At 40.4% G+C, this 25430-nt stretch overlaps 1 protein-coding gene across 3 annotated transcripts in view; it reads left to right on the forward strand.

The window, feature by feature from the left end:
• The window catches only part of LOC124612320 (ubiquitin-conjugating enzyme E2 G2), a 44280-nt gene extending 20669 nt beyond the window's left edge, over positions 1 to 23611 (forward strand). The window contains exons 3-6 of one of the 3 annotated variants that reach the window (XM_047140451.1): positions 2141 to 2259; positions 2531 to 2671; positions 3187 to 3383; positions 23121 to 23255. In XM_047140451.1, coding sequence (XP_046996407.1) covers positions 2141 to 2259; positions 2531 to 2671; positions 3187 to 3338 — 412 coding nt within the window. In that variant the 3' untranslated portion in view covers positions 3339 to 3383; positions 23121 to 23255. Of the gene's footprint in view, positions 1 to 2140; positions 2260 to 2530; positions 2672 to 3186; positions 3384 to 23120 lie in introns of all 3 variants that reach the window. The other 2 variants (XM_047140453.1, XM_047140452.1) reach the window with 2 other exon arrangements.
• The last annotated feature ends 1819 nt before the right edge of the window (positions 23612 to 25430 follow it).

Below are 25430 nucleotides of genomic sequence, written 5' to 3' on the forward strand. Positions count from 1 at the left end.
TTGTACCACATGCCCATATGTTGTTATATTTTTGCACGGAACAATTTTTCTCACACTGGCAGCAAGGATGTTTTTCTTTGCTAAAGATTTTACTGTTCTGAAACTTTCATAAATGCTCTTGAATTATGCTTCATCATTATGTAAAGTTCTTATAACATAAGAAACATCTGAATGGATGTATGGAATCCATTACCTGGTATGTACTTCAGTAATTAGTGGCATACATTATATCACTCTGAGGCATTTTCATTCTTGGAAGTTTGAAGTAGAAATCTGCCCAGTGTATTAGTATGGGTCAGAACTTTTCCAGTTTCATTCAATCAAGACCATCCAGCTAGTTGGCAGAAATGAGTGCTGTTTCACGCAAAGACACACTTTGAGTGTGTCTCATCTTGAAGCATTTCAAATATTTGTCATGTAAAGTGCCCCACAATCTTTTCTTACTTTGCTGGAGAACTGTGATTGGCAAGAGTCATTCAGAGGATGTTGTTGGTTTCTTTTCCTGATGATGATTGTTGTTTCTGAGCTAAGGAGCAAAATCAGAGAGCTCAGTTAAAGCACAAAGTGAAAACTACTTTCATTAATCACCCCCAGCTGTGGCAGTTTACAGTAGTGCATGGTATTGTTTGATATGTAAATACATAGTGGTCAAATAACACCTGGGCGGTGAGGTACGGTGCTCTGACAAGTTCACCCCACTACTGCAGACGAATAGGTACCCTTTCCAGAGTAAGTAATAATGAATACTTTGAAGACAGTACTGTAATGAACAGTAGTACATTGAATATTTCTAGGAACTTTATTTTTAGTGCACAACAAGAACCTATACCATTAATCAGCTGACAACACTACTTGAATCTGATTCAACAACAGTAACTGGCCAGTAACACTAGAAACTCACTGTAGCGTCAGATACACAACACCTGAGCAAGGTGAATTTACAATACAGTGGTGTTGCCTGGGAACTCCAAGGGGCATGTCCTGAACCCTGCTCGGATTGGCCCAGCCATTGACAGTGTGCAAGCATGCACTATCTTTGCAGGTGTCTACTTCTTCCTTTGAATTGAATAGGGACATAGAATAGAGCACCTGCCACGTAAGCAGGAGATCCCAGGTTTGAGTTCCGGTCGTGGCACACATTTTCAACTGTCCCCGTTGATATTTATCAACACCTGTAAGCAGCTAATGGTTTGGACTCATTGTAATTTCGTTCTCCGAGGGCTGCAAGATCACCAATGTTATCTGTTCTTTCAGACATGTTCGAAAGAACAGATACCATCTTCATATAGATAAGGCTTATCGGCCAATGATCTTCTTCAGTGCAGATCCACTCACATTGCCCGAACTTTTACGGGAACCGGTAGGTTGACTGCTGCCGAGTAATGAGCTTAGTGGCCAGGGGCACTACAAATGTAGTGTATGGACAGTAAGCTGGAAGTGTGGGTCTCACGGGGAGCTTGCCAGAGATAAGTCGCTGCAGCCGCACTGCCCTCTGTGTCCTCAATGGCTGAGTCAGATAGTGTGTCTGCCATGTAAGCAGGAGATCCCGGGTTCGAGTCCCAGTCGGAGCACACATTTTCAACTGTCCTCGTTGATATTTATCAATACATGTAAGCAGCTAATGGTCTGGATTCATTGTAATTTCATTCTTAGAGAACTGCAAGATCACCAATGGTATCTGTTCTTTCGGACATGTCCAAAAGGACAGGTGCCATCTTCATATTTTATTTTATGTTTTAAAGTTGAACATATAACCATTTTCATCAGAATTTTTTAGTGATGACACTAGTAACTGCTCTTCAGCTTTTGTTAGTCGTAACTATATTCATAATTATTAGCCTTTTATATGCTCTACCATAGTGGATTAGTGTATGTGAGAACCATGGTAAGCAGCTTCACTTTTTTAGTAGAAATGTAGAAACTAGATTGCTTCTATGAGGAACAAATTATGTTATATAGCGCTTCCCTATATATTATCGTTAATAAAGTTTTTTATTGTATTGTACAGTTATGATGATTGATACTATGTGTCACACATTCATACATTAAAATTTTTGTGTGGGTGATTTAGCCATCTCAAAGTAAATGGAAGTTAATCAGCTTTTATAGTACAGTTTTCTTATTTCCTCTCTGTTCATAGTGGACCAGAAGGAACATGTTTTGAAGGAGGTGTATTTCCAGCAAAGCTTGTATTTCCTCCTGACTACCCACTGAGCCCCCCAAAAATGCAGTTTACTTGTGAAATGTTCCATCCAAACAGTAAGTATTATGTAAGTAATGGTGGCGTACCCAGTAAGATTAGAATCCTTAAAAAACTTGAACAAATTTTGTTTCACATTCTCCTCAGATTATCAAGATAGTCATCCATTGTTTGCATTTATAAGCATTTGATTTGTTTTAAAATTTTTAAAAAAGAAAAAAAACTATGCCTTAAATACCTCTGCTACATCCAGTATCTTGTTTCCAGGCCAAAATGTGCATTTATTAGGCTGACAATAAGAAGATAATTGTGTAAACATTCTCTGTGTAGTTTATGCAGATGGCCGTGTGTGTATCTCTATTCTACATGCTCCTGGGGATGATCCTATGGGCTACGAGTCAAGTGCCGAACGATGGAGCCCAGTACAGAGTGTAGAGAAAATCCTCCTTTCAGTTGTTAGTATGTTGGCAGGTGAGTTAACAGGCAATACTGTGCAGTATTGTGTTTTCTTGTTGGTTATATTTGTGGTATTTACAGCTAATAATGACGGATGATATAATAGTGTAAATAATTTTCATTTGATACAAATGTCAGGTACTGTTGACTATCAGTGGGTGATTCTGAAAAATCTGTGTACACGTTTAGTATTTGGTTACTGTGTGTTCCTTTGACACTTAATGCTATGTTAATTGTAATTACTTCACAAATGTATTTTATAATTATTCAGTTACTGTCGTATGTTTCAAATGACTATTGGTGCAAGCACTGTCACCTGTTTCATTCTTGTTGTGTGAAATTGTGATTTTAACCTTTGTTCATATCTATTTTGCAATTGTTTTGTTTAATGGTATTGTATTTTTTGTATTATTATTTTTCTTTTTTTTTTTTACTCTTTATTATGGAATTGTCAGTTCCAGTTCTGTAGTTGAGGTTTTGTTATTGCTTGTAATGATTTCAATTGCATAATCAACTCTCTCATTTGACAGAAGCCACATACTGTGTTTACATGTTTACCTCTGTCATGGAGTGGCCCTGTCTGAACAGTTTACTGTACACAGCTTGCTATGTCTGCTCGCCATGCTTGCGCCACATGGTCAAGAGAATTTTTTCCGCATTACATATGACAACAAGACCATGACTTTAGCACAACTTTGTAAGGATTTAGCACGAGACTGTTGTCAATGTGAGTTCTTTCTTTTATCCACTAGAAAGCTGTAACTTTAGCACAATTTCCTGTTTTGTTTAATTGCAGGCAATCTGACACTGTTCTGAAAATGAGAATGAAGTCGGATGTAGTACAATAAATGTGTAACTATATAGCTAAGGTGGTTTTCATTAATCATTAAAATTTGTCAGCTGTGGTGGTCAATTTGATAAAGAATATTTCATGTGCCTTTCCTGTGACTGGTTTTATGTGGGCATTCCATATTAAATTTCTCCGTAAGCACAGTCCCCGTTACTTAATCTACATGTACATGCATGTTCTGCAAGCCACTGTATGGTGCTTGGTGGTGAATATCTTTTACCATTACTAGTCATTACCTTTCCTGTTCTACTTGTAACTAGATTTTGGGACAAATGACTGTTTGTATTCCTGTGTGTGATCCCTAATTTCTGTTATTTTATCTTAATGGTCCTTAAGCAAAATATACGTTAGTGGCAGGAGAATTGTTCTGCTGTCTGCTTCAAATGCCAGTCCCCTAAATTTTCTTAGTGGTATTCCACAAATAGAACATCTTCTCTCCTGGGATTCCCATTTGAGTTCACGAAGCATCTCCTTCATAAGTGTTGATGAAACCTACCAGTAACAAACCTAGCAATCCGCCCCTGAATCTCTTTGATGTCTTCCTTTAATCTGACCTGGTGGGGATTCCAAACACTTGAGCTGTACTGAAAAATGTGTTCCATTAGCATTCTATACATGGTCCCCTTTACAGATGAATCAGATTTCCCTAAAATTCTCCAATAAACCAAAGTCAACCATTCACCTTCCCTTCATGCTCATTCCATTTCATATCGGTTTGCCACATTACACCTAGGTATTTAATTGATGTGACTGTGTCAAGCAGCACACTACTAATGCTGTACTAAGATATTGCAGTATTGTTTTTCCTACTAATATGCATTGTCTTATGTTTTAAATGTAGGGAAAGGAAGAGTGCTACATGCCCTAAAGATGACACATTTAAGTTGCAGACAGGCACAATCGAAAGATGTTAACACACACACAAGCTTTTGGCCACAGCCTTCATCAGAAAAAGAGAAACGCACATCATTCATTCACACAAGCAAACACACCTCATGCACACACGACTGCCAACTCTGTCAGCTCAGGCCAGAATCCAACTATCAAGTGGGGTGGGAAGTAAGCAGCAATCTGGAGGGGGTGGGGAAGGGGAAGAGACAGCAGCATATGGGAGGGGGGGGGGGGGGGGGAGAGAGAGAACAACTGTCTGGTGGAGTGTACAGGGACTATAATGTCAACATGACAGTGTCAGGAGGTTATGGGGTGGGGAGGTGGGGGAAGAAGGAGAGGAGCAGGGAAAGATTGGGGGGGGGGGGGGGGGGGGTGCTTTGGGAGAGGACAGGAAACAAAGAGGGTGTGAGATGAGTATGGGGAGACAGAGGTGTGGAAACTGTTGGGTGGAAATTTTTGGTACAGTATGTTACTGTAGGTTGAGGCAGGATAATTACAGGAGCGGAGAATGTGTTGTAAGATTAACTCCCATCTGCACAGTTCAAGTTCAGAAAAGCTAGTGGTAGAGTGGAGGATCCGAATGGCTCTGGTAGTGAAGCAGCCATTGAAATCAAGCATGTTATGCTCAGCTACTTTGCTCTTTGTCACAGTTGGACGGTGGCCGTTCATCCTGGTGGACAGCTGGTTGGTGGTCAAACCAATATAAAAGTTGTGCAATGATTGTGGCAGAGCTAGTCAATAACATGACTGCTTTCACAGATGGTCCAGTTCTTGGTGATGTGGGATAAACCTGTGACAGAACTGGAATAGGAAGTTCTGGGTGGATGTATTGGGCATGTCTCACACCTGGGTGTTCCACAGGGATTTGATCCTTGTGGCAAGGGGTTAGGATTAGTGATGGCATAGGGATGGGCTAGGATGTTGTGGAGGCTAGGTGGGCAACAGAATAATACTTAAGGAAGGGTAGGAAGAATGTCGGATAGGATGTCTCTCATTTCAGGGCATAATGGTAGGTAATCAAAGCCCTGGCAGAGGATGTGGTTCAGTTGTTCCAGTCCAGGGTGGTAATTGGATGACGAAGGGGGCACTCCTTTGTGGCTGGTTGTTGGGGTTGGTGGGAGGATTTGGGGTGTGAGAGGAAATGGCACAGGACATCTGTTTACAGACTAGGTCTGGGAGATATTACCTGTCTGTGAAGGCCTTGGTGAAACCCTCAGCATAGTGGGCAAGGGAGTTCTTGTCACTGCAGATGTGCCATCCCCACATGGCCAGTCTGTATGGGATGGACTTTTGGTGTGAAAGGGATAACAGCTGTCGAAATGCAGGTACAGTTCATGGTAGGTGGGTTTAATGTGGACAGAGGTGCAAATGGAGCCACCAGAGAGGAGGAGCTCAATGTCTTGGAAGGTGGCACACTGTGTTGAGGAGGATCAGTTGAAGCGGGTGGGAGAGGTGTTGACATTATGGAGGAACGAAGATAGGATGTCTTGGTCCAGAGTCGAGATCATGAAGATATCATCAGTGAACGTAAACCAGAGTAGGATTTTGGCATTTTGAGAGGCTAGGAAGGTCTCTAGTTGGCCCATAAACAGGATGGTGTAAGAGGGTGCTCATTGCTGTGCCAAATATTTGTTTGTATACCTTCCCTTCAAAGGAGAAGTAGTTGTGGGTTATGATAAAGGTGGTAAGGTGTATGAGGTATTGTTGTATAGGAAAGTGATGTCAACAGTGACAAAGAGGAATCCAGGAGGTAAAGGGGTGAGGATGGTGGATAGTCGATGGTGTAAGTTGGGTGAGGATGGTGGATAGTCGATGGTGTAAGTTGTTGTATCCGTGACCGTTTAGGTCGCAGGGTTGCCGTGAGGGAAAGCGCAGCGGGACCTTCGGAGCGGTTCGTGAACAACAACACAAATGGGAGAGGACGGACACAAGAACGAAGGACAACCGAGCGAGACCTAACAAACAACAGGCAAGAAACAACAGAGTCACAAGAAAACCACACGAATCAACCACGTCCACTCATACAAGGAACAAAGTAATGTAAATACGCTGTCTGAGGCAAGATGTCGATAGACACATGCAACGAGACTGACTATTGGAGCGAGAGGCAGGCACTTAAATATTCGATCAGGGGTGCTGCTATTTGCCGCTGAGACTGTGTGTTCCACCGTGGCGCCCTCACATTAAACATGGGCCATGAGGCACGCGCTGCCATGGCTTATGGCGTGAAGGTGCGGAACCTTTAGGGGTCTTCGACGTCCATGCCATCTGGCGCAGATTCGAAACCTGCAGCGCGCAGTACCAGATAAGTGGTTGGTGTCTTTGACGTGGGAGGCTGGATTATGGGAGGTGTTGGTCAATGAGGGCCGATATTCTTTCAGTGGGGGCACAATAACCAGCCACCCTGCGGCATCCAGTGTTGTCAGGTTTGCGGACTTTGGCAAGCATTTAGAAGGTTGGTGTGCCGGGAGTCATAGGGGTGAGGAGGGAAATGGATTCAAGGGAGAAAACCTAGGAAGGGCTTAAGGCTTTAAGCAGGGATTAGAGCTTGTATTTGACTTCTGGAATGGGATCACTTGGGCAGAGTTTGTGTGTGTAGTAGTCAGAAAATTGGTGGAGGCCTTCTGCCAGATAGTCACTGTGATTTGTGACAACAATGGTGAAACCTTTTGTCTGGAAGTAGAATGATTAGGACATGATTTGTTTTGACATTATGTATGACTTCTCTTTTTTCTGCTGAAAGGTTTGTGTTCTGAGGAAGGACAGTGAGGCCGTTAGAGGTCAGCAATTCCTAGAATCTGATCAGTGGGTGGTTCCATGCGAGGGGGAGGTTGGAGGGGGGGGGGGGGGTTTGGAGGGGGAGAAGATCACAGTTAGATGATGGTATGAAATGGGAGAGGCAGGGTTCAATGTTAGCTTTGGTTGGAGGGATTGGCGGCAAAGAGATGTTTCCAAGCAGGAACTGGGAGGACAACGGTAGGCCTCTGACAGTTCCAGCATAATTAAATTTGGGTGTGGGGCTAACGGTGAGGCCTTTGGCTAGGACAAAAACTTCTATGGAGCTGAGGGATTTGGTGGAAAGGTTAACAACAGTGTTACGGCAATGTTTTGGCTCTGGTTTGGTGGCGTGTTAGTAAGGAGTTTTGGGGGATGTGACAAGTTGAAAAGGTCACCTAGACAGGGTTTAGATTCTATGAGTGGTGGATGCGGAGGAACAATGTGTGTAAGTTAAGTCTTGGATAGTGGTGCCCTGAGGCAGTAGTAGAATGTCAGCAGGTGCTGGAGGGCAAGGAATTCAGTTTCAGAAATGTGATGTTTGAAACAGGGATTGCACAATATCAGTATCTTGCAGAGGGAGTAGAGATGTTTCTGGGATGCTTGTGCCCTGGAGACCTGTCTTTGCAATACTAGGTTTATGACATCAAGGGACTGGCGGAATCTGAAAAGGTGAAGGTCATTGTGAAAGTAGGGATGGGATCCAGAGAAAGGAATTTTTATGGTTAGGTCATTTGGGGGGATTCCATGGTTTAGGCAGCATTTAAGAAATAGAATGTGGGTCTGGGTTTTAGCCATGAAAAGGGATACTTTCCTGAACTGATGCAGAAAGATGGAGACGACTCCATTGTGGCAGGAATGGTGTAAAGGAAATTGGAATGACATGGCAGAATAGGTGGTCATGTGTGCTTCTGACAAAGGCTATGGCTGAAAGCTTGTGTGTAAGTGTCTTTTAATTGTGCCTGTCTGCAACTTATCATGTCATCTTTACCATAAGTAGCAACCTATCTTTTCCTATGTTGCTGATATTCGTACCTGGAGTTTCCATTGTTTGATTTTACATTATATTTTTCTACATACCGAGCTAGCTGCCATTCAGAACACCAAGTAAAAATTTTGTGTAAGTCATCTTGTATCCTCCTACAGTCACTCGTTAGAGACACCGTCCCATACACCACAGCATCATCAGCAAAAGGCTGCAGATTGCTGCTCATCCTGTCCTAATTTGTGTATATAGAGAATAAGGCATGGATGTTACTGCTTCTAGTGATTGATTGGCAATGGTGTAATTACACAAGAATGTTTTTTCTGCCTATTTATGTGTAATACATTACATTTGTTTGTATTGAGAGTCATCTGTCAGTACCTGCACCATGCGTCATTCTTCTTTAGGTCTTCCTGCATTTCACAAAAATCTTCTAGTGTTGTGACTTCTCTATATACAACAGCATCATCCGGGAAACAGCCTCACTATGCTTACTTTTATGTCTGTTGATTTTTCTCTGGTAACAATGACCCGTTGTATTCAGATTGCTAGGAACTCTTTAATCCAGTCATGTAATTGGTCTGCTATCCCGTATGCCCGCATGTTGTTCATTAGACAACGATTTCTAACTGTATAAATGCCTCCTGGAAGTCAAGGAACATATAATCAACCCTGGTGTCAGAATCTGCTGCCTTCTGGGTCTTGGGGATGAAAGGAGTGAGCTTGATTTTACATGATTGTGCTTTTTGGAATCCAAATTGATTCATGCATAGGAGACTTTTGGTCTCCAAACAACATGAGCAAAAAATTTGTTGTAATATTTTACAGCAGACTGACATAAAAAATATAGGCCTGTAGTTTTGTTCTTTTGTTTGATGAATCTTCTTGGAAACTCAAATGATATATGTATTATTGCAATCAAGAGGAATGCTTCATTCCTCCACCTACCTATGTTAGATTGGTGCTAGAAGATGAGCAAATTATTTTGCATACTCCAAACATAAATGCATATGGGTATCCCATCATGTCCAGAACTTGTATTTACTCGGTTGAGTTGTTTAGTTGACTCTCCATCCTGCAGCCACTTATTTCATTCAATGATTGAAAGGAAGAAATGCAGCATGATCCTGCTCATTGAAATAATTTTGTAAAAAGGGACTCCAGTTCCTTCTTGCACAGAATTTACAATGAGATTGCAATTATAAATAAAACCTACAACCAATTGTAACTGGAGAATGATCTTCAGTTTTGAACCTTAATTTTTGTATGTACAAAATTCTTCATACTTTACAAATCCTTTATTTGGATAAAATTTTACACATGACTTGTGTTTCAGGATGGAAATCCTTTCTTCAGATGCTACAGGAAACAAGGAAAACTAGAGGGATTCTTCATAAAATTAATTTACATTTAAAAGTCCCATGCAAATGTGAACATGATAATATACCTTGATTGCTTACAAGAGTCATACCAGTCGTGTAAAAAATCCTTTTATATTTTATGCTGTGGTTTTATTAATTTTGTACTTTTTACTACGGTTTTATTAATTTCATTTCTTGACAATTTCATTTGACCTTTTTATTATTTTTAATTCTTGACAGTTGTGTTATACATTGCATGTCTTGCTTTTATTGTTTACTCTGTACTAGGCCTATCGTAGCTAATACCATACATAAGCAAGCTGGATTTAGCATTATTTGTAGTGGATGGCATTTGGAAGGAAACAAGGTGGTGCAGCTGTGTTAGCTGTGATTGAACAATGATCTCTCCCACCCTCGGTATTAGTTCTGGTTGTGGCCACTCTCTGATGTATATGTGTACATAGAGAAGTCTCATTGTGGTTCATGCGGTAGTGTGGTGACCGGTCTTGATGGGCTTCCACAATATGCATCAGGCTGGGCACTTACATGGTAAGCTACGTTTGAGGTTCACAAATTGGCGTTCTACACCTTTTATGTCTTCTTTTCTAATTTATTAAGTCCATGCCACACATCTGGTTGTTTGCAGTTGGTCCATAGATTACATTAGGCTAGCAGTGTGTGCTTATTCGCTGTTACATTCATGTTTTTTCAGTTAAGCCTCATTGCCCGGTGTGGTACTGGTTGACTCTTAGAACCTTTTTGTGCCTCACCCACATGGGATCTCACATCCTAGTTGATAATTTTGCTGGATTTTTTACTTGACTGATAAGACTTTCTCATATGCAGTCGAGGTATAACCTGATGTTCGCATTTGTATAGGCTCTTTTAATGTTAATTAATTTTATAAAGAATTCCTCTTAGTTTTTCTTGTTTTTTGTAGTGCCTGAAGATGAGATTTACATCCTGAAACCCAGGCATGTGTACAGTTTTATCCAAATAAAGATTTTTCAAGTACATCTAGAATGGATTTATTCATATGAAAAAGAAATTAATTAACAATAGTTGTGGATGTCCCACAAAGAGTATATCACTAAGTTCTAGATCAGTACAATATTGCAATGCAAAGTTTTGAGCTGGCTAATGGCCTGCAATGTTTGTTCAATACATAACTTAAAACAAAATAGTTAAATTGGTATACATTTGTGACCATATCTTTAGCAACCCCACCAGCGGACGTCCAAATTGAGGCAAGCGAACTGGCATGGGCACAACAGTGGAGTAGTTTAGGAACCTGCCTTGCAGGTTGCACGAGTCACATCATATGGGCAGACCCGCTGACATCAGTGTTTATTATTAAGCAGCAGTAAGTGGAGGAGGCCAGTGCTCCTGCAGGGTTAGACAGTGGCGGTCCTGGCCTAGCATTCATGTCGAGAGTTGTCGTGTACTTAGCCACTCATGCCAGCTGCATGCTGAGGTATTGTTGTGCAGCTATCTCATGGGGTATGGGCACTGCACTTCCCATGGTTCAATTCGCAGGGCTAGTTAGTCCGATTTGCGGGTTTCTGTTACGCGGTCATGGCCGATTCTCCATCGACCAAAAGTACTGTGCTGACCGCATTGAATAGCAGTGTTGTCGTGCCTTCTGCAGATACTAAAATATCTACACAAGCCCTGCTCATTGTCAGATAGTGGACTAGACAGCGGTCACAACCATAGATTTCCATTACCAATTCATGATCCTCAGTTTATGTCGCTGTAAGGCAGTTCCTACCATTCTCCACTTCAAAATATAGTGATTATGACAGAGATAAATATTATTAATGAAACTGACTGAGAAATGTTTGAAATCATTGCTTATGTGTCTAGAAGAAGCATAATGAAGTGATTCAAACATGACTTGCGAAACTAAGGAAAAATTATTTTACTCATGTTGGAGTATACATTGTGTTGGTAGGTTGACGGATATGTGGGAGTTAATATAATGGGAGTTAGTGAAGTGAGGTGACAGGAAGAACAGGACTTCTGGTCAGGCCTATAATGACTAAGAAAATAGCAGTGTGGGTGTGGAAATCAAGAGATATGCACACATGTCTCATTTTTATCTGTGATTTAATAATACACAGTCAGATATTAACACATATATCTGATTCTTGTCTGTATGAATGGACACATATTTACTCATATGCTTCATTTTTTCCTGTGGGAATACTGTGTGCAGCTTAATGAATACATTATCATAGTCAAGACGGACACTAAGCCAACACCAATCAAAGTAGTACAAACTGATACACCAACTAGCTCTGCAGATGACATTGGAAGAATGTATGATGTGTAGAGATCAGGAGTGAATGGCCTCTACTGTAGGTTGTGGAGCTGGGCTGCTAGTGGTCAGGAAAGTCTCCAGGTCATCACATTGGGTGTGGTTGCAGTGGTGTAGTGGTTGGGTACCACATGGATTCCCAGTGTCCCATCATAAAAACAGCACTTACATATACTCTTTTATTCCATGCCAAAACTCATTGATTGTGCTGGTGCTCAGCACTAGTCAACACACCCAAGGCGTTGCCCAGATTCGGTCAGTGAAGCGTGCTTGGATCAGTGTGCTGCCATATCATAGCCAGTGGACAGTGGCATCTGTGCAACAGGTAGCAGTCACACAAGGTGACTTGGTCGGCAGTGTAGCACTGATTAAGACCAAGAAGCAGGGTGGCAAGCAGCAGCTGGAGCAAGCAGCCTCAGCAACTGGTGAGAATACATAGCTCAGTGCAGTATCAAACTACCGACGTCAGCACAGATGGTGGCAGCTCACAGGAGTGATGTGTGCCTACACAGGTGAAGACTGGCAGCAACAGAGGTTGCACACACAGGCAATGGTTGTTAGGTGGCTAGATGGCCCAGTCATGGACTATGGACCTCCAAGTTAGGATGCCTACAGTGATTGGAAGTTTTTGTATTGGCTTGTGTGCCACGCCCATTCAGCCATGTTAATAGCATGTCAGCTAAGATGGTATGAACATAAGAACAACAAAGCACCCAGTCCCCAAGCGGAGGAAAATCTTCGACCTGACTGGGCATTGAATCGGGGTCCATTTGCTTAGCATCCACCACACTGACTGTGTGGTTACTGAAGCAGACTGGGTGGTTGGCAACCTCACAGCTAGTGGAGACAGCATCTGGCATTGGCAGTAGCACCAGATCTTCTCTAAGTAAGAATTAAGGGCATTTTTGAAGTCTTTGTGATACGTAATGTATGTCTTTGTTTCCCCCATCAAGTGCAAATTGGTCATCTGTAGCAATTACTCATCCGTCTAGAAACCTAGCCTTGCAGATGCCAGCAACCAAGTGTAAATGCCAACACATCCACCAATGCCATGTCCGGTGCAGAAGGCAGCAGCTGGGCGAGGTGACGTAGTCGGCACTACAGCCATGTTTCTCTGACTTAGATCTCGAAGTATGGGGGCTTATGATAGCCAGAGCCGTTATGACTGATACAAATACATAAATCAGCACGAATGCACCAGAACCTGCAGATTCAAACTGTGGAATCCAGTGTGGGTGATGGTGGCTGACAGCAGTGACCTGTGCCTGCACAGGCGATGACGGGCAGCAACAAAGTTAGCTCTCATGTAGGCAGTGGCAGCTAGTGGGCCCAGGCATGAACTGCAAATCCCCCCAAGTAGGTGGCCTGTTAACTGAAAGGCACCAAGTCAGAAGCATTCAGACTTTGCACGGGCAGCAGTTCGGCAGCTAGTGGAGACAGCGTCTGGCAGTTGCAACTTGTTGATCCATTTCTGGATATATATATACTGCCATAGACTTCCCCTCATAGCTCGCTGCTGGCAGTGACTGACTGTGCCTCTCTAAAATGAATAGTATTTATGCGAACTTTGTCCATAATTGTTTCTGAAACTGTAGCACTTCTCTTTCCTGTCACAGCAGAACTGAGGCAAAAGTAAGGGCCAGTGGGTAATCATAACGTCACTCCCTTTTCTTTGTGTCAACAATTTGCCAGCCCTATTTGTCATATTGGTGTAGCAGTTTCACTTTGCAGGAGCTGTTCCTGTGGCTTCAGTATAATGTGCGTATAGCGCATTGAGCAGAAACGTCTAACCAACCCCTCTACTGTGGTTTCTTGTGTCATTCTGCCATGATATCTCCTGCTAAGTCAATCATGGGGTTCTTCTGCTGGCAGAGGTGGAACTGTGGCACTACAGATAAGATAAGGGAAATTATTCATATGATTAAGGGAGATGTAATTTTAATTGTGGTGTGTGATGAATTCATTAGTAGGAAATGGAGAGAAGGAAAAATAGTACGAGAACATGGATTTGGGAGAAAGGAATTAAGGGGAAAACTGCCATCGAATTTTGTACTGAGTATAGGTCAAACATTGCTAACTATTAGTTTAAGAATCGTGAAAGGATGTATATGTGGGAGGTCCCAGCTTCATTATGTGGTGCTGTGAAACCATATTTTAAATTATAAGGTGTTTCTGTGGGCATATGTGGGCACAGGCCATAATTTACTCATTATGAACTGCAGATTAAAACTGCAGAAATTGCAAAAAATATAGGAATTTAAGAATACGGGACATGTATAAACTCAAAGAATCGAAGGTTTCTGAGAGTTTCTTAGGGAGCTTTAGGCAACGCCCAACTGAAACAGGAAAGCGACGAATGGGCGGCATTTAGAGATGAAATAGTGAAGGCAGGAAAAATCACATGGGTAAAAAGGCTGAACCCAATAGGATTCTGTGGATAACACAGGAGATGTTGAAATTATTTGATGGTAGGAGAAAATATAAAAATGTAGCAAATGAAAGGGAATGCAGACATCTAAAAAATGAGATTGACTGGGAATGCAAAGCAGATAAGCAAAAATGGCTAGAGAACAAATTCAAGCATGAAGAAACATGGGAAAGATTTATGTTGCCTGTAGGAAAATTAACAGGTTCTTTGGAGACAATAGAAGTCGCTGTATGAATGTGGACACCCCCAGTTTCATACCAGAACTAAGCAAAGAAGTGAGAACTAAAAATTGGAAGGAATATATAGAGGCTCTGTATTGGGTAAAAAAAAAAAAAAATTGAAGACAACACAGAAAGAGAAGAGGAGGTAGGTGAAGGAAAGGTACGAGATAAGAAACTGTGAAAAAATTTAAACAGAGCATTGAAAGATTTAAGTGAAAACAAGGCCCTCGGAGTAGACAACATTCCCTTAGAATTATTTAGATCCACGGGAGAGGCAGCATTGACAAAAATATTCCACCTGGCATGCAAGGTATATGAGACAAGAGAAGTACCTTCAGACTTCAAGAAGAAACTCTAGTTCCAAAGAAAGTGGGTGCTGACAGTTGTGAATACTATGGAACCATCAGTTTAAAAACTCATGATTGCAAAATATTGACATAAATTATTTACAGAAGAATGGAAAAACTGGTAGGAACGGACCTCATGGAAGATCAATTTGGGTTCCATAAAAATATAGGAAAATGTGAGACAACACTGATCTTACATCTTATCTTAGAAGATAGGCTGAAGAACAGCAAATCAACATTTATAGCATTTGTAGATTTAGAGAAAAGTTTTGACAGTATTGACTGGACTATACTCTTCAACCTTCTGAAGGTAGCAGGGATAAAACAGAGGAAGCACAATGTTAATTACAACTTGTACAAAAACCAGACTGCACTTATGAGACTTTAAGACGTGAAAGGGTAGCAGCAGTTAAGAAGGGGAGTGAGGCAATGTAGTAGCCTATCCTCCATATTATTCAAGCTTTACATTGATCAAGCAGAAAAGGAAACCAGTTGTGGGAAGAGAATAAATACTTTGAGTTTTTATGATGAAATTGTAATTCTCTCAGAGATGGCAAAGGACTTGGAAGAGCAGTTGAATGAAATGGATTGTGTCTTAAACAAACAGCTTATAAAATGTACACAAGAAACCAACAACAAGATAACTAAATATAGCCAAGTTAAATCGCTGGATACTGAGAAGATTAGGTTAGGAAATGAGACACAAAAAGTAGTCTTGCTATTTGGTAACTGATGGTGACTGAAGTAGAGAGGATATAAAATGTAGAGTGGCAATGGCAAGAAAAGTGTTTATGAAAAATAGGTATTTGGGATAACACCTAATGTAAATTTAAGTGTTAGGAAGTCTTGTCTCGAGGTATTTGTCTGGAGTGTAGCCTTGTATGGAAATGAAACATGGGTGATAAGGAATTCAGACAAGGAGACAATACAAGTGTTTGAAATGTGGTGCTACAGAAGAATGCTGAAGGTTAGATGGATAGATCACATAAGCAATGAAGTGGTACTGAATACAATTATAGAGGAAAGAAATTTGTGGCATAACTTGATTAAAAGAAGTGATTTGTTGATAGGACACATTCTGAGAAAGAAGAAATTGTCCATTTGGAATTGGAGGGAGTAGAGATTTTGGATGCAGTAGTTATTTGGAGGATAAGCTAGTGTGGAGAGCTGCATCAAACCATTCCTCAGACACACAGGTCACAACAAAAATAATCAAACATAACTTCAGTTTGTAATAAATGATGATGTCCTGTGGAATTATATGAACTTCTTTACAATAAATTTATTTGTGGACATAGAGGCACATTCCAAGGGTCACTGGTTTCCAGGTGTTTTGGTATGGAGGGAAATGTAATGTAATATCAGAGCCATGGAGAATGTTATTTTGTTCCTGGATTGGTGTATTGAGTAATAACTAGTGCTAGGAATTTTTAGGTGCTGCACTTCTGTATTTAAATGCCTAAGTTAGTCTTTCTTGCAAGGTAAACATTAAATGCACATCCCTAATTCTGTGCACCTTTTCTCAACGCAAGCTCATTTTTGCACCATTTCTTAATTTCAGCACCTTTTTCCACTTATTTAATACTTCTTTTGCCACACTTTATTCCTAAAGAAATAAAAAACAATTAACATTAGTATAAAGGCCAGGGAACCAAGAGGATTTCGTCTGCATTGAACTATTAGCCTAACGGCCTTTACGAAAGTGGAGGAGCAGTTTCCTCAGAAAGAGCATGTGCTGTTTTGATGGATGTACAGGAAGCACTTGAGGGTTCTGCAAAGAAGGCAGTAGAACAGAGCATACCATAAACCCTTACGCAGGATATTTTGCAACAAACAGGGATTTCAGTTATTGACTGCAAACAAAATATGCACCAATTGTATCTGTTGATGATAAATGATCCTTTTCAATGTAGAATGTTGTTGTTGTTGTGGTCTTCAGTCTTGAGACTGGTTTGATGCAACTCTCCATGCTACTCTATCCTGTGCAAGCTTCTTCATCTCCCAGTACCTTCTGCAACCTACATCCTTCTGAATCTGCTTAGTATATTCATCTCTTGGTCTCCCTCTACAATTTTTATCCTCCGCGCTGCCCTCCAATACTAAATTGGTGATCCCTTGATGCCTCAACACATGTCCTACCAACTGATCCCTTCTTCTAGTCAAGTTGTGCCACAAACTTCTCTTCTCCCCAATCCTATTCAATACTTCCTCATTAGTTATGTGATCTACCCATCTAATCTTCAGCATTTTTCTGTAGCACCTCATTTCAAAAGCTTCTATTCTCTTCTTGTCCAAACTATTTATCGTCCATGTTTCACTTCCACACATGGCTACACTCCATACAAATACTTTCAGAAATGACTTCCTGACACTTAAATCAATACTCGATGTTAACAAATTTTTCTTCTTCAGAAATGCTTTCCTTGCCATTGCCAGTCTACATTTTATATCCTCTCTACTTCGACCATGATCAGTTATTTTGCTCCCCAAATAGCAAAATTCCTTTACTACTTTAAGTGTCTCATTTCCTAATCTAATTCCCGCAGCATCACCTGACTTAATTCGACTACATTCCATTATCCTCGTTTTGCTTTTGTTGATGTTCACCTTATACCCTCCTTTCAAGACACTATCCACTCCGTTCAACTGCTCTTCCAAGTCCTTTGCTGTCTCTGACAGAATTACAATGTCATCGGCGAACCTCAAAGTTTTTATTTCTTCTCCATAGATTTTAATATCTACTCCGAATTTTTCTTCTGTATCCCTACTGCTTGCTCAATATACAGATTGAATAACATCGGGGAGAGACTACAACCCTGTCTCACTCCCTTCCCAACCACTGCTTCCCTTTCATACCCCTCGACTCTTATAACTGCCATCTGGTTTCTGTACAAATTGTAAATAGCCTTTCGCTCCCTGTATTTTACCCCTGCCACCTTCAGAATTTGAAAGAGCGTATTCCAGTCAACATTGTCAAAAGCTTTCTCTAAGTCTACAAATGCTAGAAACATTGGTTTGCGTTTCCTTAATCTAGCCTCTAAGATAAGTCGTAGGGTCAGTATTGCCTCATGTGTCCCAACATTTCTACGGAATCCAAACTGATCTTCCCCAAGGTCGGCTTCTACTAGTTTTTCCATTCGTCTGTAAAGAATCCGCATTAGTATTTTGCAGCAGTGACTTATTAAACTGATAGTTTGGTAATTTTCACATCTGTCAACACCTGCTTTCTTTGGGATTGGAATTATTATATTCTTCTTGAAGTCTGAGGGTATTTCGCCTGTTTCATACATCTTGGTCACCAGATGGTAGAGTTTCGTCAGGACTGGCTCTCCTAAGGCTGTCAGTAGTTCTATTGGAATGTTGTCTACTCCCGGGGCCTTGCTTCGACTCAGGTCTTTCAGTGCTCTGTCAGACTCTTCACACAGTATCGTATCTCCCATTTCATCTTCATCTACATCCTCTTCCATTTCCATAATATTGTCCTCAAGTACATCGCCCTTGTATAGGCCCTCTATATACTCCTTTCACCTTTCTGCTTTCCCTTCTTCGCTTAGAACTGGGTTTCCATCTGAGCTTTTGATATTCATACAAGTGGTTCTCTTTTCTCTGAAGGTCTGTCTAATTTTCCTGTAGGCAGTATCTATCTTACCCCTAGTGAGATAAGCATCTACATCCTTACATTTGTCCTCTAGCCATGGCTGCTTAGCCATTTTGCACTTCCTGTCGATCTCATTTTTTAGACGTTTGTATTCCTTTTGGCCTGCTTCATTTACTGCATTTTTATATTTTCTCCTTTCATCAATTAAATTCAGTATTTCTTCTGTCACCCAAGGATTTCTACTAGCCCTCGTCTTTTTACCTACTTGATCCTCTGCTGCCTTCAGTACTTCATCCCTCAAAGCTACCTATTCTTCTTCTGCTGTATTTCTTTCCCCCATTCGTGTCAATTGTTCCCTTATGCTCTCCCTGAAACTCTGTACAACCTCTGGTTCTTTCAGTTTATCCAGGTCCCATCTCCTTAAATTCCCACTTTTTTGCAGTTTCTTCAGTTTCAATCTACAGGTCATAACCAATAGATTGTGGTCAGAATCCACATTTGCCCCTGGAAATGTCTTACAATTTAAAACCTGGTTCCTAAATCTCTGTCTTACCATTATATAATCTATCTGAAACCTGTTAGTATCTCCAGGATTCTTCCATGTATACAACTTTCTTTCATGATTCTTGAACCAGGTGTTAGCTATGATTAAGTTCTGCTCTGTGCAAAATTCTACCAGGCGGCTTCCTCTTTCATTTCTTACCCCCAATCCATATTCACCTACTAGGATTCCTTCTCTCCCTTTTCCTACTGCCGAATTCCAGTCACCCACGACTATTAAATTTTCGTCTCCCTTCACAATCTGAATAATTTCTTTTATTTCATCATACATTTCTTCAATTTCTTCGTCATCTGCAGAGCTAGTTGGCATATAAACTTGTACTACTGTAGTAGGCGTGGGCTTTGTATTTATCTTGCCCACAATAATGTGTTGACTGTGCTGTTTGTAGTAGCTTACCCGCATTCCTATTTTCCTATTCATTATTAAACCTACTCCTGCATTACCCCTATTTGATTTTGTGTTTATAACCCTGTAGTCATATGACCAGAAGTCTTGTTCCTCCTTCCACTGAACTTCACTAATTCCTACTATATCTAACTTTAACCTATCCATTTCCCTTTTTAAATTTTCTAACCTACCTGCCCGATTAAGGGATCTGACATTCCACACTCCGATCCATAGAAGACCAGTTTTCTTTCTCCTGATAACGACATCCTCTTGAGTAGTCCCCACCCGGAGATCCGAATGGGAGACTATTTTACCTCCGGAATATTTTACCCAAGAGGACACCATCATCATTTAACCATACAGTAAAGCTGCATGCCCTCGGGAAAAATTACGGCCGTAGTTTCCCCTTGCTTTCAGCCGTTCGCAGTACCACTACAGCAAGACCGTTTTGGTTAGTGTTACAAGGCCAAATCAGTCAATCATCCAGACTGTTGCCCTTGCAACTACTGAAAAGGCTGCTGCCCCTTTTCAGGAACCACACGTTTGTCTGGCCTCTCAACAGATACCCCTCCATTGTGGTTGCACCTACAGTACGGCTATCTGTATCGCTGAGGCACGCAAGCCTCCCCACCAACGGCAAGGTCCATGGTTCATGGGGGGGTCTATGTTGAAAACAATGTCCATATTTACTTAGTGATCAGAGATGTAGGCTCACTGAAAATAACATCGAAAAAGTTAAATTTTATCTGTTTTAACAGTTTTCTGGACAAGTGTTTTTAATAATATTGTATTGTGAGACTTGTTTTACGCTGATTTCTGATTCGTGACAATATGACAAGATTGTGTGCCATATATGATGTAAAACTGATTTCGATGTACTTTGTATGAATGTTAACTTATCAAATTCCACCTTTTATGACTAAGTTATAGCACATTCGTTGCAAATTGTTAACATAAATTTTACACCTATCATTCCCGGTTCCAGTAAAAACCTAAGACTGTCTAACATAGCATTTTTTCTCAGCTGTATGCAGTTATTGAGTGCTAATCCTTCAGATGTTAGTGGTTTTTCATAATCTTAGAGACCACTGGGACAGAAGACTAACTGTTCATAATTTTCCGAAAAGTGGCACAAGTGATTAATGATATGTGTGGAGTCTGTTCTTTCAGATATGTGTGAAAGAACAACATTTTGATCTGGCAACCACTATGAATTGAGACACAAAGGAATTACAGACATTGGCTACGAGTGGGCATTGTCTTAACTCAGTGGGGAAAATTGATACCAGACCGGTATCGTCGGTAAAGCAGCTGCCAGACTGAGATTCATTGGAAGAATCCTGAGGAAATGCAATCCGAGAACAAAGGAAGTAGGTTACAGTACACTTGTTCACGCACTGCTTGAATATTGCTCACCAGTGTGGGATCCATACCAGATAGGGTTGATAGAAGAGATAATGAAGATCCAACGGAGAGCAGCGCGCTTGGTTACAGGATCATTTAGTAATTGCGAAAGCATTATGGAGATGATAGATAAACTCCAGTGGAAGACTTTGCAGGAGAGACGCTCAGTAGCTCGATGCGGGCTTTTGTTGAAGTTTTGAGAACATACATTCACCGAGGAGTCAAGCAGTATATTGCTCCTTCCTATGTATATCTCACGAAGAGACCATGAGGATAAAATCTGAAAGATTAGGGCCCACACAGAGGCATACCGACAATCTTTCTTTCCACGAGCAATACGAGACTGGAATAGAAGGGAGAACCGATAGAGGTACTCAAAGTACCCTCCGCCACACACTGTCAGGTGGCTTGCGGAGTATGGATGTAGATGTAGATGTAGATTCAAATCTGGGTCTCCTGTTTACTAAGCAGATGCTGTGACAACTAAGCTAACCAGACACAGTGGTCATTGCAACTGCATGGACTAACCTAGGCCCGCATCTCCCCCGGTCAGGCTCAAATTCTCAACTTACCCCACAATACTAATGTAGTGCCCCTTGCACATTATCCACATTGCTCGCAGTGTTTCACCAATTGTACATCTGCACTGAAGAGATCATTGGCCATCCTCACCTTAATTATATACATGGGATGTTCGAAAAAACAAACATATAAAAATTAAGATGAGGACGGCCATTGATCTCTTCGGTATAGATGCACACCCGGCTCAGCTCCTACGAGAATCAGCAAAATGCAGCAAGTAATGAGGATAATGTGGTGTGTAGTGGGTAGGTACGTTGAGAATTTGGATCTGACATGCAGTTGCAGTGACCGCTGTGTCCGAATGGCATAGTGGTCAGAACATCTGCCTAATAAGCAGAAGACTATGGTTCGAATCCCAGTGCAGCACATATTTTCAACTTCCCCCATTGCTTTAAATCAGTGCCCACTCACAATCATTGTCAGTTATTCCTTTGTATCTCAATATTTAATGACTTGTTTCAATAACTTAAATTGTTCAACTTCAGGTTTGAGTATTCACTATTGTTAATTAAATGAAATCTTTTGGTAAAAAGTAACTACCTGAGCTACACAATAAAGAAGTCTAATATATCTGCATCAGACGCATGATCATCTCTACAAGTACACTACACATAACTCATAGAAACATTTATCAAGGGTTTGATACTGGTATGTTAGAAATTTTTGATTTTGAAGTACAGTACAATTGAACCCATTTTCTTAAGATTTAAATGTGGTGCCAGGATCGTAAGAGTCAGATTTAAATTGAGGCTCACACAAAACTGCAGGGGTACATTTCAGAAATTGTGAAAAATCCATTATTAGGTATTTTGCATTGAAATTAGGTACGCATCTTTTAGAAATGCTACATTTACTATCAGTGTTGGTTATAATGATGTTTTGAGTTATGAGATTTCAAGAGAGGTTGGGGGGGGGAGTTATTTTTTGCCCTGTTAGTGTGTTTCACTATGTTTTCCTCTACTCTAGTACATTCTTTTCAGTTGCTGGGATATTCATTGGAAAAATTACCTAGTTCTTTGCTTGTTCCTTGAGCAACAATGTCTGTTCTGCAGTTTCTGAGGCCATTTTCTTTTTCTGGGTTGTCTGTTGACAGTGCACAATATAATCTCACTTTTATCGCTCTTTCCATCACTAGAACCACAATCTTTATTGTAAACTTCCACAGTCATTGTCTGAAATGTGACTAAATTTGAAACTACTGTCTAAATCATAGTTCCTTCACAAAAATTGTACTGTCTAGAAGCCATTTCCAATCTGGCGATAGCAAATGCTATAGATACATATTTGCATCTACTAAAGCACATGCATGGACCACCTATGGACATATGATCACACTACATCGAAAGCTGTGCGTATGCAAGCTGTGATAACTGAAAGCATATGTACAAGAAGTGCATGAAAGAGCCATCAAGTGGCAGCATGACAGTATATCCTCGTCACATTATGTGAATGGGTTAAGGAATTGTGTACAAGGCACTGGCTAGATGAGCCAGTTCTCAGGTTGGAGGAAGAGAAGTGCCTGTGTTTCCAGTACAGCCATGCTTAGGATTGACAACAGCTTCATTTTTATATAATAAAACTTATAATGAGCCACTGACACTGTAAAAGCGTATGGTTTTATTTTATTTTAATAAATCTATTGCTGCACCATTTAGATTTACCAGTTTGTTAAATATTTTGACTTCATTACTGTAACCTCTGTTTTAAAAGTGCAAAACATGGTGATAAGTGTTGCCATTTCTCTTTTACACAGAGCCAAATGATGAGAGTGGTGCAAACGTTGATGCTGCGAAGATGTGGCGGGAAGATCGTGAAGAATTCAACAGGATAGCAGAGAGAATAGTCAGAAAAACACTTGGATTGCCTCCGCCATAATCCTGATTTGTTAAATATCCTTTCTTTGTAATGTGATATAATAGAAACCTGTGACCACCAGTTCAATATTTGTGCAGCATGTCTTGATTTGCAGAATTCTAGCCCATTTGAAATAGCAAGTTAATTTATGAAACTTTTGTTGTGCCTTTATTGATGACATTGAAAAAACAGAAACTGTCCCGTATACATTTTTTTTTCAGTTTATTTTATTATACACATGTTCGTATAATTATATAGAAAAACTGTACATCATCTTGGAATTTACAATTGTGGTATCTTGGTGTATATAGTTCTTTATTCCTTTTTTACATTTTTCATGCATATAATGTCTATTGTTAATAAAACCAGTGGGTTTCTGGTTAAACTGTACAGTTTTTGTGTCTGTTTATCTATACAACACAAAAATAAAAATTAATAGTGTTTTCTTACCATAAACTGTACTACAGTACTCAACTGCCATGGTGTTGCATCAAGATACTAAACTAATATTCAGGAGGATTGGTGTATTGGTCACTGATCAAGTTTTTCGGAAGTTTTCTGAAACTGTATAATGAGTGGCTAGGTGGATTTTTTTATGAGCACAACTGATCATTAGTATTTTAAAGGCTAATGGAACAATAAATATATAGTAACAAAACGCAATATGATGATTATCCTGAATTAGGTGCAGCTACACTTACTTATAATGTCTTACTTATTGTCTGTATAGAAAACAATACTAATCCTTTTAAGCAGTCTTAAAATTTCATCATTCTGAAATAGAAGTGTGGTAGTAAGTCATCCAACACCATTTTATGTGTATGTATTTTGATTTCATAATATTTATGAGGTGTCGTCCCAAAGTTCGCTAGTATAGTCTCTTATGTGATACTTAGTATCAATAGGATATTTCATTTTAAGTTCTCTCTTACACACTGTAGCATGCGCTTTGGGCAAATGCTTTCAGTTAACTGAGAGACTGTCTGCGCCACAATAAAAACACTGAGCAGGCTGCACATCATTAACCACTAAAACTGTATTTAAAGTAACCTCTCCCACATGTTAGTAGAGGGTGTATAATGACTCCAGGTTGTGTAGTAGACATAACGCTCAAGCATCATAGCTCAAACAACTTCTGCACACCTCTTTTAGTTATGTTATGTCTGGTGCAGAGAAAAGTTCATGATACGTGTGTTGAAATATTCATCTTGAGGTTAAAGATTACTTTTTGCCTATGTTTGTTTTCAAGTAGCTTTGTTTTGGGAACGGGTTCGGCTTTGAGCAAACACCCAAAATGAAGAAAAATTGTTTGATCTAGGTAGAATCATTTCGCAAAATCTGTTAACATCTGTTGAAGCTGTATGAGAGAGCCCCAAGAGCAGTGATTCAGAAGGCCACAGTTAACAAAATTATGAAAAAGTGTTTCTTGTTTTGTTGGAATGTAAATTTTAGTAGCTGCATAAAATTAATGATACCAATAAATAAGCAAGGGAGTTTGCTGTGGAATTTCTCAGTGAACAGTTGTTAATGAAGACTGTGTTCAGTGATTAGTCTACCTTTATTGTGTATGGCCATGATCATCAGCTTGATGTCAAGAAACATCCTCACGAAACCTTGCTCAGAAATTGACAGTGCATCTACTGTTGTTGTTGTGGTCTTCAGTCCTGAGACTGGTTTGATGCTGCTCTCCATGCTACTCTATCCTGTGCAAGCTTCTTCATCTCCCAGTACTTACTGCAGCCTACATCCTTCTGAATCTGCTTAGTGTATTCATCTCTTGGTCTCCTTCTACAATTTTTACCCTCCACGCTGCCCTCCAATGCTAAATTTGTGATCCCTTGATGCCTCAGAACATGTCCTACCAACCGATCCCTTCTTCTTGTCAAGTTGTGCCACAAGCTCCTCTTCTCCCCAATTCTATTCAATACGTCCTCATTAGTCATGTGATCTACCCATCTAATCTTCAGCATTCTTCTGTAGCACCACATTTCGAAAGCTTCTATTCTCTTCTTGTCTAAACTATTTATTCTCCACGTTTCACCACGATACATGGCTACGCTCCATACAAATACTTTCAGAAACAACTTCCTGACACTCAAATCTACACTCGATGTTAACAAATTTCTCTTCTTCAGAAATGCTTTCCTTGCCATTGCCAGCCTACATTTGATATCCTCTATACTTTGACCATCACAGTTATTTTGCTCCC

Source organism: Schistocerca americana, chromosome 4 (genome assembly GCF_021461395.2).
Source record: "Schistocerca americana isolate TAMUIC-IGC-003095 chromosome 4, iqSchAmer2.1, whole genome shotgun sequence".
Taxonomy (NCBI): domain Eukaryota; kingdom Metazoa; phylum Arthropoda; class Insecta; order Orthoptera; family Acrididae; genus Schistocerca; species Schistocerca americana.